Source organism: Podarcis vaucheri (assembly GCF_965113315.1).
Source record: "Podarcis vaucheri genome assembly, chromosome: 3".
Lineage (NCBI taxonomy): Eukaryota > Metazoa > Chordata > Lepidosauria > Squamata > Lacertidae > Podarcis > Podarcis vaucheri.
This window is the reverse complement of record NC_138761.1, coordinates 58,203,541-58,217,340: the sequence shown is the minus strand read 5'-3', so window position 1 is coordinate 58,217,340 and position 13,800 is coordinate 58,203,541. Positions and strand designations below refer to the sequence as shown.

Here is a 13,800-nt window from a genome sequence, read left to right as displayed (position 1 = left end):
TTCATCTACCTCTGGTTATTGCATTGTCAATGCCTGGGTTATCTACTTGAGTTGATTGTGTTCTGCTTTTTGTTCAAACTGGTTGCATTATTTCTTCCCCTTGTATTCTGTATTCCCCTTTCTTCTCAACACTTCTGTTTAATGGCATTCACTGAATGTGTCTTCAATTTAAAAATTAAATAAATTAAAAATGATTAATATCTTTTAAAGAGAAACAATATGTCTGTTCTGATAATTTTTCAATTCCTGTTTTTTTCATATTATGGGATGGAGAAAGGGAACCCAGCCTTATAGTGCATGGGTGGCCAACCTGTAAACCTGATAAACCACAAGTAGCACTAAGAGCAAGATCATTTGACACAGCTGGGCAGAAACAGCAGAGGTCTTCTGTCTGGCTGTTCCATAGGGAGGGCTGCATTTCTGTTTGCTGCTCTTGCAAAGTGCAGCCTACATGTTTTTGGGGGTCAGTGGAGTAGAGTTGCTTCTAGATCAGGCTTCGTCAACCTCGGCCCTCCAGATGTTTTGAGACTACAATTCCCATCATCCCTGACCACTGGTCCTGCTAGCTAAGGATCATGGGAGTTGTAGGCCAAAAAACATCTGGAGGGCTGAGGTTGAGGAAGCCTATTCTAGATGAAAAACCAAAAAAGCTGGTGGGGGGGAGAATTGCACTTCTATTGTATTTTCTCTAGTTCCCATGTAAGGTGCAACACATAAGAGAAGGGCAAGAATGGGGCCGTGATCATAGTAACCTCCCTTCTTATCCACTTTGCCTGCTTACTGCTTTCTCTGCCTAACACCAATGGGGAGACGTCAGCTGCTACACCACTATCTCAAGGGTTATCTCATCATCCAAGCCACCAGTTATAGTTTCTTTCACTGGAAGGAATGGAGGCAAAGAACACCATGGAATGGTGTTCCCAAGTGGGGCGCCAAGTTGGAGGCATCTGGTGGAGAGAGTGGCACTATGCACCTGGTCTCTCATCATCATCATTTCTGAACTTACCAGGAAGGGGAGGTTCATAGGTCCAGCAGCAGAACCAATCAGCTGATCCAGCTGCCAACCTCCCCGCCACCATAACCCTCTCACTCCCAGTAAGTGCAGGGATGCTACTGATGGGAGACAAAGTGAGTGGCACAAGACCCTTCCAGCTGCCTCTGTGCCAAATAGAAAACGCAATAAGCGCTGAGAAGAGGGGAGTATACACAGAGCCTGATAGACACACATACACACACCCTGATAGACAAGGATTTTCCTGGGAGAAGCCTGGTGAAATTGACAAGCCCTGTACCAGGTTTCTCCATAGGTGGCACTGATAGGGAAACTCCTTGTTAGTGTGCATGCATGCATGCATGCATGAGTGGGTATATGCACATATATGTGGCAAAAGGGGGCAGGGTGAGCTTTGCTAGTGCTGCAGAAATAGAAAAATATGTGACCACCAACCATATCACAAACCACTGCTCCACACTAAATAAGACAACAGTGCTGTATTCTGTGTTATGCCTGAATGCACTGCACTGCAACTACGGACAAATCAGCACTGGAAGAAAGATGAGATGACAACAGGGAAAACACAGAGACCCAAAGGAAATGCAATTTTCCTGGTGATTTTCAGCAAAAACTGAGTGACTTATTTTAGCAATGATTTGTATCAATACATATTTGTCTAGTAAGTAATCTCCATTTCCTATTCAAAAAGCTGGAGGCGCAATACATTCTGAATTTTATGGTCTTGTTCTTTTGATAAAAGGCCTCTTACACCACATCCATCTTCTACATAGAGGACATGGCAGTGTATTTTAAAAGGCAGTGGCCAAGGCTCAAATACTAAGATAAGAGAGCTGTACTATAGGACTACAATGGACCCTGCCTCCAATGAATTTAGCAACACTGATTCAGCCAATAACTGCACCAGACTAGCCCCAGCTCCTACTTTTTGCATCTAGTGAAATCAATGCCCCAGCTGCCCCTGACGTCCAATAGCAAATAGTTCTTATTAGAAGCACGCGAAAGCTATACTATGAACTGCTTCCCAAGATATGGCACTGATCTACCAAGATGTAAATAACAATGTTATTTTTCTCTTGTTATTTATATCCTGAGGGGGCATAAATATTTAAATATATGTGTGAGCTGCAAAGAAAACGCTTTGCATTATCCCTTTACATTGAATGATTCACCGTCACTGCTGAGAGCTGGGCTGGAAAGGGCAGAAAGTCTACACACTTCAGCCACAAAACTCATGGGTTATTGCTGAGAAGCACCAGATGCATTTTCTCTGTCCTGCTGCTGGTGAGAAGCTGAACAGATTGTCTCAGTAGTGGCACTACTAGCCCTTGCCAAACAAAAGATGGTATGATCAGGATGAAAAGCCAAATGAAAGATTGTTTGCTGACAAAATATACTACAGTTAGGCCAGTCCAACAGGAAAGAAATACAGAGCAGAAACAGATTTTCTAAAGTCAACAATCCAAGTGAATTAGAAAGGACAGATGAACGTGTATCCCCATGTCAATTATTTGCACTGTAATAAATTTTGCATTCTTTACTTATATATTGTTCCTTACATTGCAATCCTACACACACTTAGAGAGGAGTAAACACTATTGAGCTATATTAGACTTACTTCTGAGTAAAAATGCACAGGATTGGGCTGCATATAGCTTAATAGTTAATAGGAAACAAAAAATGCTAACATTTATTCCCCCTAAATTGTACTTAATCATCTTCTCTCAACAGCCCTCAACTCAAACTATTCCTAGCTTCTTTAGACCCCTATTGTGCTTTGACAAACAGAGAGAATACAGAATCAATGTCTATGTAAAATATTGTCCACACTGCACATATTGTGTAAAAGTTGTGCAATCTATGTAAAATAGAATTAAGAACATACATCCGTCTCCTGTGCATCACCGGCTGCATTATGAGGATCTGGGAGGTGTTTCAGGAATTGTGCTACATAGGTCATCACTGATTTCTCATCTGGCTTGTCCACATCCACATCTGAAAAGAATGAGGAAGACAGTAAATTAACACAAAGCTGAACTGTATAAAATGTTGGGACATACACTGCCCTCAATCATGCAAAATTAAAATGTCACACACACACACACACACACAAGTATTTTAAAAATAACTCCCTCCCAAAAACAAAACTAAAATGAGGCTAGGGTTACAGTTCAACAGTGGTTAAATTCAATGATATGATACCTTCAGGATCAAGAAGTCTTGGAATTCCTAATTCTGACTCTGCAATTGTAAATGCCTCTTCCAAATTTTCCTTGTTAGATCTTGTTTTCAACCTCTCCAAGTCCACTAGTTCTGGACGGATGGCATGAATAACTGAATGAAAGGCAACACCACTCCTCCAGCTTCTTCCAAAATCCTTGACTTCAATTCCAGCTTGCCTTCACAACAAGAAGAAATTACTTTGTAACAACCTGTTCTGACCCCCCAACTTTTATCTTCACTTATATCATTAACCTGGGTTTGGGTTAGAATTTCTGCAATGCCGGGAACAGAACTTTCTTTTCAGTTGAATTAACTATAGTTGCTGTTCCTGAGTTTACATAAAACACCCGTCTTTCTTTTCAACTCGTATTCATGCAAGCTCTCATTTATGTATGACTAAATAAGTGTGTGGGGGGGGCAGACTGAATGATGGACCCCAGCAGACTTTGTTAATTCTGCCTATAAAACAGTTAATTTCTAGATAATAGCCTTGAAGTCCACAACAAGTAATGGGGAAGTTGGGAGAGTTCTTTACAAGGCAGAAGAATAAACAAGAAAGGGAACAGAGAGCATGCCCTGCAGTTGTCCTTGAAAAACTGAAGGATTGGTGTCTGTGTCATACATACTATGTTTCCATCAGTACATTCCAGAACAGTATTTGCCCTCTGTTGCAATGACATGATATTGCTGTCTCCTGCTCAATTTCATTTCATTATTTATTGCAGAGTTATCTAATTTATCAAGGTCATATCCTATCCTTGTTATATATACTCAGAAGGTGGCGAAGAAGCTGCAAGCAACATAAAGCCACACTCTACACTGGTGAAACTATCTAGAAAAACACACATTCTCTCTTGGCCAATCTATTCTGGATGTTAGATAGCAACTGTCCAAACTAACTAGATGGATAGTACACCAGCACTGCCATAATCACAGGCAGTTGAACTGTAGGTTGTTCAAGCTATTTAAAGCAAACACAAATTGGTTAACAGTCTGATTACATATGTTATTGATGAATGTTGTTAAGAGATTCAAACAGCTGAAAGCTGTTGCTATACACTGCTCCAGTTGCTTGCTTTCATCTAAGCTTCTCTGTCTTGTCATCTTCCTCTGATGCCTTCTATATCCCACACTCTTCTGGCTTCAGTTAAGACTAAACAAATGCAGTGCCACAAACTATAGGCCAAAGGTTTCTTTCCATTGTGTTCTAAAAGCTTAAAATTGAAGATACAGAAATACACATATTTTTCTTTATGTGCAAATATGAAATTAAAGTTGGCATTATAAAATTACTTAGATGTTTACAAAGAGAATGTTATATTCAATCACTGGCCAAGTTGTGAGGATACATTGGCAAAGTGAAGGAAAATTCAATTAGTGAAGTAAGGTACAAAATCTGATAGCACTGAATTGCTCTGCTCATGATTTCAAGCTGGGAAAAGAATTTTAAGTGTTTTGACAATGTATTGCCTCTTACAGCCATTCTGACAGAAGACAATTTCCTTTTCAATTTTTATTGATCTCTCTGGCACAAACCTTCTTCATTTGCAGGTGCCATAAATTATTACTACATTATTTAGCTAATATCAATCTACAGATTACTCACTTTGCTGCTGTGTACTGCACCCATTTTAGCAAAGCCTTCTTTGCGTTCCCTTGGACTTTGGTGACCACTTTACGCTTGGATGGTGGACTGGCTGTCTCAGAACTGACAACACTGTCCACAGATGAGGTACTATTGGAGAGTGACTGGAGCTGAGGGAGGTTGCTTGTAAGCTCCTCAATCTGTTTATGGAATAAAGTTGGTTAAGTGTAATGGAAACAGTCAATTTACAAAAAGCCTATTTCCTTCTGCAGATCAGATCGTCTAGAACTGGTCAGTGGATCTCATAAAAAAAGACCACAACAAAAATAGCTCGGCAAGATCAAATTAACTCTTAGCCAAACTCTAAATTTTAGGACATGCCTCAAAAAATGTAGGGCAGATCACTCTTAGGAGCATTGGTCATACTTTGGCCAAGTTATGGCTCAATACACATGCTATTTATGTGTAATATACAAAATATAGAGGCCACATATACATCCTTTACACACAGTACTAATGCACTCGCAGATGCCATTCCACATGATAGTGGAATGGCATTTTTAGTAGCCGTAAACATGTCTGAGGTGTTCATAGGAGTAGGCAGCACTGTGAACTAGACCTATGTCTGGAGCATTTTCACAGATGTCTCACATCTGGGCCACTTTTCATCCCCCCCCCGACCCTGAGTTACTCAAGGTAACATAGTTTGAAGGTGTTTGTCCTATGATAGCATCTCTAAATAGAGGCAAGGTTAATGTTACTGCAACTCCATTCTGCCCACTGAATTAATGGGTGGGCACAAGCAGCCAGTGAAAAATTCCTGCTAGCAGCATCCTTCAGAAAACTCCTAAAGAAGGTGGAAACTGTCTGAGCCAGCCAGGTTCCACTGGATCCCTAGCAGCCCCATGACATTAAATTTAATTTGGGCTCAATTGCTGCACCAGCTCCAGGCTGGCACAGTGATTTGCCTTTCAGCCTGGTTGGCATGAGTGGTTGGGCTGTAGAAATAGTCTCATTGCTTTGTTAATGTCTGCTGCTGCCCAGTCAGGGCTTGCATTTCAATGAAACATACTCTTCTGCTTTGTACTTCCTGTAAGGCCTAAAGGAAGGGAAGACTGCATAATGCATTGCTCCTGTTCCTTTTCCACCTACATATATAAATCACGCAGATCTGATTTGCTACGTAAGTTGTGGCCATTAATTTGGAAATGATTCAAACTTATTTGTACAGGACTTTATTTCAATTAATTTTCTTTAGGGCTATAGCCAAAATTTCTTGGCTTTCACATACAACCTTTGATGGCAATTGTATCCATTCCATATTGTAGTATCTATTTATTATTAGTATTATTATTAGTACTGGTATTTATTAAATTTATATCCTCTCCTTCCTTCCAAAGGAACCCAGGGCTACATTTGCATATATAGCCACATGCAAATTAGAGGTGCTAGTTTAAGTTTGGAAATGATACTGGATAACAGAATCAAGTATTTTTAAAATATGTACAATTTGACCAACAATGACCAGTGAAAAGGGAAAACGGAAAGCCACATTATAGCAATTACTATAGGGCTTTCTTCTGATCTAGCTCTTCAAAATAGTAAAAAACAAAACAAAAAAATCCCTGTCAGATCTCTTTATTGTTCCAATAGCATCCTTAATGAAGAGTCTCTTAGATGGAGTTTAAATCTACCGCCTAAGGGCCAAAATACACATTATATTTACTGAAGTCATTTGTATATAAAACAGCTGTGGGGCAATCCATTTTTGGTTGGAGCAGAAAGCAGCATAGGGAAATTTTAACCCTTTGTTCCAACTGCTCTAAATGTCCCCATTCCACGTACCGCAAATTCTTAGGAGCTAATTTACTTCTCATGATACACGAGCAGTTCTGCCACAGCACATTAGTGCCCCTTGACAAACCATTTTGGAATTATTGCTATAACTATTGTAGGCTTCTCCCATACATTAAACAAACAACAACTGTACCTGAAAATACAAAATTATAGTCCACACCAGCCCAAGCACAATAGAAGGTCTACCATCAGCAATGTCAGTTGAATTAATGTTGACAAGCTTAATCTGTTTTAGGGAAAGAAAGGCACACTATTATCACCCACAACAGAAAGCCACAGCAACGGAGTGATTTTTATAGCAATGTGGATTTTTTTGGGGAAAAGTGAAGCTTAATAAGCATAGTATATAGTATTTTTGAGAAAGAGAACGTATAAAATAATCACAGAAATGACGTATAAAATTATGCATGTACTTTTGAATTTAAGATTCAATTGTCCTCAATATACACAGACGTAACAGGAAAGCTTGCCCTATTGTGAATGAACTGCAAATATGCCTTTATAGCTGAACTGGCATTAGCGGCAGGGTGCTTTGTTTATTTTCCCCAGCTCAAACAGAAGGACAAGGCAATGTGACAAAGAGTGAGCATGGGTGGTCAAAAGCATGGCTGATCAGGCTAATGCCCATCTAGTCCAGCACCCTGTTCTCAGAATGGCCAATCCAATGCCTATGTAAAGCCCCCTCCCCCCACCCACCCACTGCACCGCTGAAACTGATTCTGGGGGAAATCAGGAGAACCCTCAGAACAGTGTGCAGGAGAGGAGGGTTCCATCTGCACAAGCAGGACATTCATTATAGGGCAATGTTGAATTCCACCCACTACCTTTACTCCGTACGTAAAATATTTAGTAATGTGGCTAACAGCAGATGGAAAAGCTGTTCTATTTAGGCTGCAATCCTGAACTCATTTACCCAGGAGTAAACTCCATTGAACACAGCGGCGTTTCTAACATGCTTAGAATTGTGCAACTCATTTTACTGACACTCATTTTATTCAATTGACTCATTTATATGGTTTAATGTTTCATAAAATTATTGTACCAACCGGTGATCCTCTGTACACAGACTAGCATGAAAAACAAAACAACACAACATATATTTAAAATGAATTATCTGAATAATGCATAGGACACAGAGATGAGAGAAGACAAAAATATACCTTGTTGCCATATACAGAAATCAGTGAATACCATAAAGAACCTGACATGCTTATTTCATGTTCTTTTTTTATATCTATATCTCACATGGTTCCTAGGAGGCTACCTATCCAGCCACTGATCAGACCCAGACTTACTTAACTTCAGCAAGATGGTAGCTTCACATGCCTTCAGACTAGATGATCCTCAGGGGACCTTCCAATTCTATGATTTTATGAACTATTATTAGCTAATATATTTGTATTCAGTTTTAGAATTCTATAATTCTTATTTTCTCTCCTTGACCTTTTCCATTTCATATGTTTCTTTAAAAATTCTTGTTAGAGAAACAGATTAAATGGAAAAGTCAACCAAGATAAGGCAGTGGCAGCAATAACAGCAAAATTTATAGTCGCTGCTTTTAGAATTAGGACCATGCTAATGCACTCTGAATGACTGTAGTTCATACACAAATTGCAACTGTAAACATCTAGCTATCTGTGGGACTTACCCGCCGTCCTTCCAGGAACTTAAGGGCTGTGCCAATGTTGGCTACTCCATGAATTCTCTTCAGCTTTCGGCCTTGTTCACAGGGCTTTTAAAAAGTACAAACAACAAGGACAATTAAGTACCACCATGGCCTGACAGTAAGATCCTAAACACACTCCTCTTGAAAGGAAACTTGGTGAATTCTATCAAGATTTGCTTCCAAGAAAATGTGCCGATTTCCCCTCCTAAAGTCAATATTCTGATTTTTTAAACAACAACAACATTGACCTTTTAAAGTCCTTCTTATTTTTTTTCTGACTCAGCATTGGCTCCTTACTTCCAGTTATGCATGCAAACCAACTACATATACCGTAACTCAATCACTGTAAGGTAATAAAGAAGCTTTATTCCCAGAACAAGCAAGTGGCCAGCCACAGATCCCAAATGTGGTAAAACACAAAACCATTTTATTTTATTTTGTTCTTAAGACCTGTTTCTGACAGCTGAAACCTGGAAGAGAAGAAATGGTTCTGGAACTAGCCTTATCTATACCTCTTTAATGTCTCACAGTCTTTAAGTCCACACAGTAACCACACTTTAATCAAAATAATCTGTCTCTGCCTTTCAATGTGAATGTGGTGAAACACACTCCAGAGCATTTTATTAAAATTCTACCACAAGAGGGAGGATTTCCTTATCAAAACAGGAGAGACCTTGATCAAAAGTGCAATTTAAACAAGTAAAAATAAGAAGGGCCATGAGAGTCATATGCCTCAAAAAAGATGGTTTGAAGCAAATTTCACTCAGAACATTGTATGTCACTCTACTAAATGGTCTGCAGTCTATGACTAACTTTATGATAAAATTCTTTAATTTGCTGAAATCATGTTTCATATTTTATATAGAATGAGTGTTCACAGGTTTCATACAAGTGCTTGAGGAATTAGCTCAGGACATTGTCACATACTACTGCCTCTCAGCTGCTTCCCTGCATCCCAGCTGAAGGTATACTGGGCCTCGGCCCAGTATACCTGAAGGAGTGTCTCCACCCCTATCGTTCTGCCCAGACGCCAAGGTCCAGCGCCGAGGGCCTTCTGGCGGTTCCCTCATTGCAGGAAGCAAAGCTACAGGGAACCAGGCAGAGGGCCTTCTTGGTAGTGGTGCCCGCCCTTTGGAACGCCCTCCCATCAGGTGTCAAAGAGATAAACAACTACCTGACATTCAGAATACATCCTAAGGCAGCCCTGTTCAGGGAAGTTTTTAATGTGTGACATCTTAGTGTATTTTTGTGGAAGCCGCCCAGAGTGGCTGGGGAAACCCAGCCAGATGGGCAGGGTACAAATAATAAATTATTATTATTATTATTATATGACAAAGTTGTCAGTGAGGTGCACATAACTGAAAATTTCTTCATTTTGGTGCAAACAGCTCCTTGTGAATTGCTACTGCAGACCAGCACTGGCACTGCTAATTGTGTACTCTGAATACCTGCCCTAGCCTGCCTCTGCCCTAATTTGCTCTGGGTTGTAGCAGCTCAGCTTGCCTGAGATGCTGGAATAGATTTCTATTTTCTATTTTCTAAACTGCCTGTTGAAGAAACCTGCTTTTGATCAAGCTTCTCTAGTTGTGCTTGGTTTTCCCTGGGAAATCCTTGCCTGGAACCCAACCCTGAACCTAAATATCTAAACATAGATATAATACGCAACCTAAACATCACTTGCTGCCCACTGGACTAGCTCTTTCTGAAACCACCCACTGAGTGAACCTGATCCTGCCAGGACTGCTGGTTCATATATCAATCAGAAATTGGAGACTCCATAAAGTTTGTACACATTACTTATTGAGTGGCACGGTGGGGGCGGAGAATCTTGGCATTTCTATGTCTAAAAAAATGTCACATATTTGGAGCTACACTAACATGGCATATTAATAATGATGATGCAAAATAAAAATACATTATAAATAATATATATGTCATAGGAAAATACTTGCCAGTTTTTGTCCTGAGAGAACCTCCAAAAGGGATATCAATACTATTCCATCTTTGATGTCTTCAAACAGATCATTGACCACCATGGGAGGATTGCGCTGGGAGGAAAAGAAGTGGAAAGAACTCAGATGCAGAAATTGAGTTATGCATTCTTTCCTTGCCACAGGTTAAGCATCTCTATCCTACTCCCTGCTGCTGGCCATTCTATTTACATTTTGAAGATTTCTTGTATGGGTGGTATAATATATTCAGTGGTGTAGTGGAGAAGAAATGAGGAGGAGCACAGCTCCAGAATGTTGTTGTTTTTTTTACAGACCAGCAGTAATAAAAGTCATTTATCAGCATAAAAAGGTAACCGGTGGCCCCTCCATGATCTGGAAACAAAGCTTTAAAATCTCACAATAGTTTGTGACAGATTAATGCAGAGGAAGTCAAAGGATGAGGAAAATAATCAAACTGAAGCTGAACCATTGTAGAATGGTGACTTTACCCCCATTCTATTGTCTTGAAAATGATGACTATGGACTTGTTATGAAGAAACTACCCATCCAAACTATTTATAGGAATATGCACATGCAAGTGAGCTTGCTCTGTTTATAGCTGGGAATGGTTATTCTGCTTGATGAAGCAGAATAACCCAAAGACTTGCAGAGCCTTTCACTGAAAGAAGGGATTGCCTCATTCTTATATTTTTAAAAGCCTTGTAAGGAGATACAGGATCTACCCCTCGAGGTGTTCTGCAAACAGAACACAAAGCAGCATGTTTTTGATACAGCATCAGATTTTCTTTTTGTTGTGGCATATTTTTCTGATTCTTAGGCAGGGTAAACTGGTTAAGTTTCATAAAGGTAAGAGAAGGCATGACAGCAGAAGCAGTAAGACTGACAATATCATTCTTCTAGCTCATAACTGTTGCAGATATTTACCATATTTGCTGTCTGCTTTACTCTCAAGTCTCAGCAGTGATGTTGACAAATGTCAAACTATTACCGTATTACACCTACTGTATCTTTTTCTGTCCAATTTTCAAAGAAGCCGAATGCTTTTAACTTACACAAGCACTTGACTCTGTTCATGTAATGACATCTGAATATATAAATCTTTGTGTGTTCTCTAGCTGCTTGGTGGATAATAGAACAGCACTGTCATAAATCTTAAGATGCCTACTTTATTGCATGCAGTCTGTGCTTATGAAAATGCATGCCTGTACAGCACACACAAGTCTCCTGTGCTGCTCCTACAGATTAAAAGTAGATGACTGGAGGCCTCATAAAGAGTATTTCCCCACAGGATGCTAAGACAACATAATTGGGCATAGCACTCCTATTCTGCAATAGGTTCACAAAGCAGAAAATATTGTATCTTACGGCTGGATCTTTAGTTACAGGAGTCACATTGTTTGCTGATACCTGCTGGTTTTGTCTCTTACTGGTCTGTTATAGTTCAATCATATTTAGTAATGGCTAACCATACAGTTATTCACCATATCAATGTCTCTCCTCAAAAAAGGAAGGCTAACACCAGTATGTGAAATAACTCAGGATGGGTCAAAAATAGCTTCCCTTTTCCACCAGTCCATTTGTCCCCCATGAAAATGATGGGATTGTTATTTGTAGCTTTCATGAGGCAGAATAAATGTTCCCCAAAATTTTGAAAAGGGCTGGGTGGTTTGGTCACACTTACCTTTCTGATGTTGGTGACTTGCCCAAGGGTCTTCCTTCAAACTACTCTTTTTTATTTTTTTAAAAAATGGGCTCCTGATCATACAGAAAATCTGATTTCCTATGGGCCAGGCAGGAATATCTCTGAGTACATGGTTCCCAGGGAAAGCAGAGCATGTTAAAACACTCTCCCTGCTTGGTATAACTATGCCCATGGGATCTATGCTACGTCATGATGCAGGCAGTGTGTTTCTTGCCTAGCCCCAAGAAAATGCAACCTTGCCCTATGGCTTCAATGCTTTTTGTTAAGGTTGAAGAAGCAGGGTGGTGAAACTTTGACCACCTCATAAAGTTAGGTAAGCTAATCATGTCCAAACGTCCTACCCTGGAAATTTGAGGAAAACTTTCACCCCCTTGTATTTTGCAACACTCCTCCCACAAATGGCAGAAAACAGATGACCTGGAATTTCAACCCAGCCCTAGAAATAACTATCTAGTTGGCCCATTACACATGTTCTGATGCTTCTCTGGCAGTGTAGAAAGCAAGCAGAAAAAGCATGAAACACCCTGATCCTGTAATGCAAGAACTGACTTTAAAATGGTTTCATTCAGTATTGTTTGTAGGAAATACTCTCCATGAAATATGAAAAAAACCCATTTTCTCATATAAAGTCATTAATATACACTAAACGACCTTATTTGAGCAATTTCCCCCCCATCTTGTATGTGAATAATTAATAATGAATGTGATAGCTAGAAAGAAGAAAATTGATATGGCCATTTTCTTAGTGGACAAGCTATCAATATATTCTATAATAAGACTACTAGACTATCATGTAAACTGTTTTGATTTTAATAGAAAAATGATGGTACACAACAGAAGGCAGAAGTTAGCAACGTTGGTTCACTGCATGAAAACAAAAATGAACTTAGCACACACACACACACACACACACACACACACCTGCTACCTACTAATACAGTTGTACCTTGGATCCTGAACACCCTGGAACTCAGACGTTTTGGCTCCTGAACGCCGCAAACCCGGAAGTGATTGTTCCAGGTTGCAAACTATTTTTAGAACCTGAACATCCGCCGTGACTTCTGCCCCTTCCAATTGGCTGCATGAGCTTCCTGCAGCCAATCAGAAGCTGTGCTTTGGTTTCCGAACCTTTTAGAAGTTGAACGGACTTCCGGAACAGATTCCGTTTGACTTCCAAGGTACGACTGTAGTTCAATCACAAAGCTATTTATACAGTACAAATAATACTGATTTAAGTTGGTGAATGTGCCATTAAATCAAGACAGTCTAGCTTTATGAAATTTGCAAGCACAAATGCAAAATAGGTTGTGTGACACAAGGTTTACAACAACTGTGGAAGAGTAAGGTAAGTTTTATGATAGATCTCTGATATAGTAGACCAAGTGTGGGCACCTCCAGTGTCCCAGGCCTCCCCATTTGATCTACTAGGCCATTCTGCCAAGCTACAGCCACCTTCCATATGCCTGTTATATATGATGTCAGATGCAGGATAGGTAAAATCCTAGCTGGGCAGGGGTGTCTGCAAACCCCATTCAGAGTTCTGCACATTACAAGTGGATATGCAAGACCTGATAATCAGCTGATTGTCACATCTTGGGGGTAGGGGGTTTGAGGTCACTTATGAGAAGAGGAAAGGGAGTTGAGGGGAACTCTAAGGAGTGGGAAGAGAGGATCTGGGGCAAGCTGTAAGGGGACAGGGCTGGTCAGGTATAAAGGGATGGGGGTTGACAGAGGGTGGGGGGGTAGGCAAGTTGGCAAGAAATGCTTGCAGGGGAAGCAGCCCCTGCTCCAAAAATAAAAGTG

General features: G+C 40.1%; 1 protein-coding gene across 13 annotated transcripts in view; it reads right to left on the bottom strand.

Moving 5' to 3' along the window:
* The window catches only part of SYNE1 (spectrin repeat containing nuclear envelope protein 1), a 291,021-nt gene that overhangs the window by 222,919 nt on the left and 54,302 nt on the right, over nt 1-13,800 (bottom strand). For 10 of the 13 annotated variants that reach the window (XM_082215153.1, XM_082215141.1, XM_082215140.1 and 7 more), the window contains exons 4-10: nt 10,296-10,391; nt 8,326-8,409; nt 7,724-7,744; nt 6,811-6,903; nt 4,842-5,020; nt 3,215-3,411; nt 2,898-3,007 (exon numbers count right to left, since the gene is read on the bottom strand). In XM_082215153.1, coding sequence (XP_082071279.1) covers nt 2,898-3,007; nt 3,215-3,411; nt 4,842-5,020; nt 6,811-6,903; nt 7,724-7,744; nt 8,326-8,409; nt 10,296-10,391 — 780 coding nt within the window. The remainder of the gene's footprint in view (nt 1-2,897; nt 3,008-3,214; nt 3,412-4,841; nt 5,021-6,810; nt 6,904-7,723; nt 7,745-8,325; nt 8,410-10,295; nt 10,392-13,800) is intronic. The other 3 variants (XM_082215147.1, XM_082215152.1, XM_082215145.1) reach the window with 1 other exon arrangement.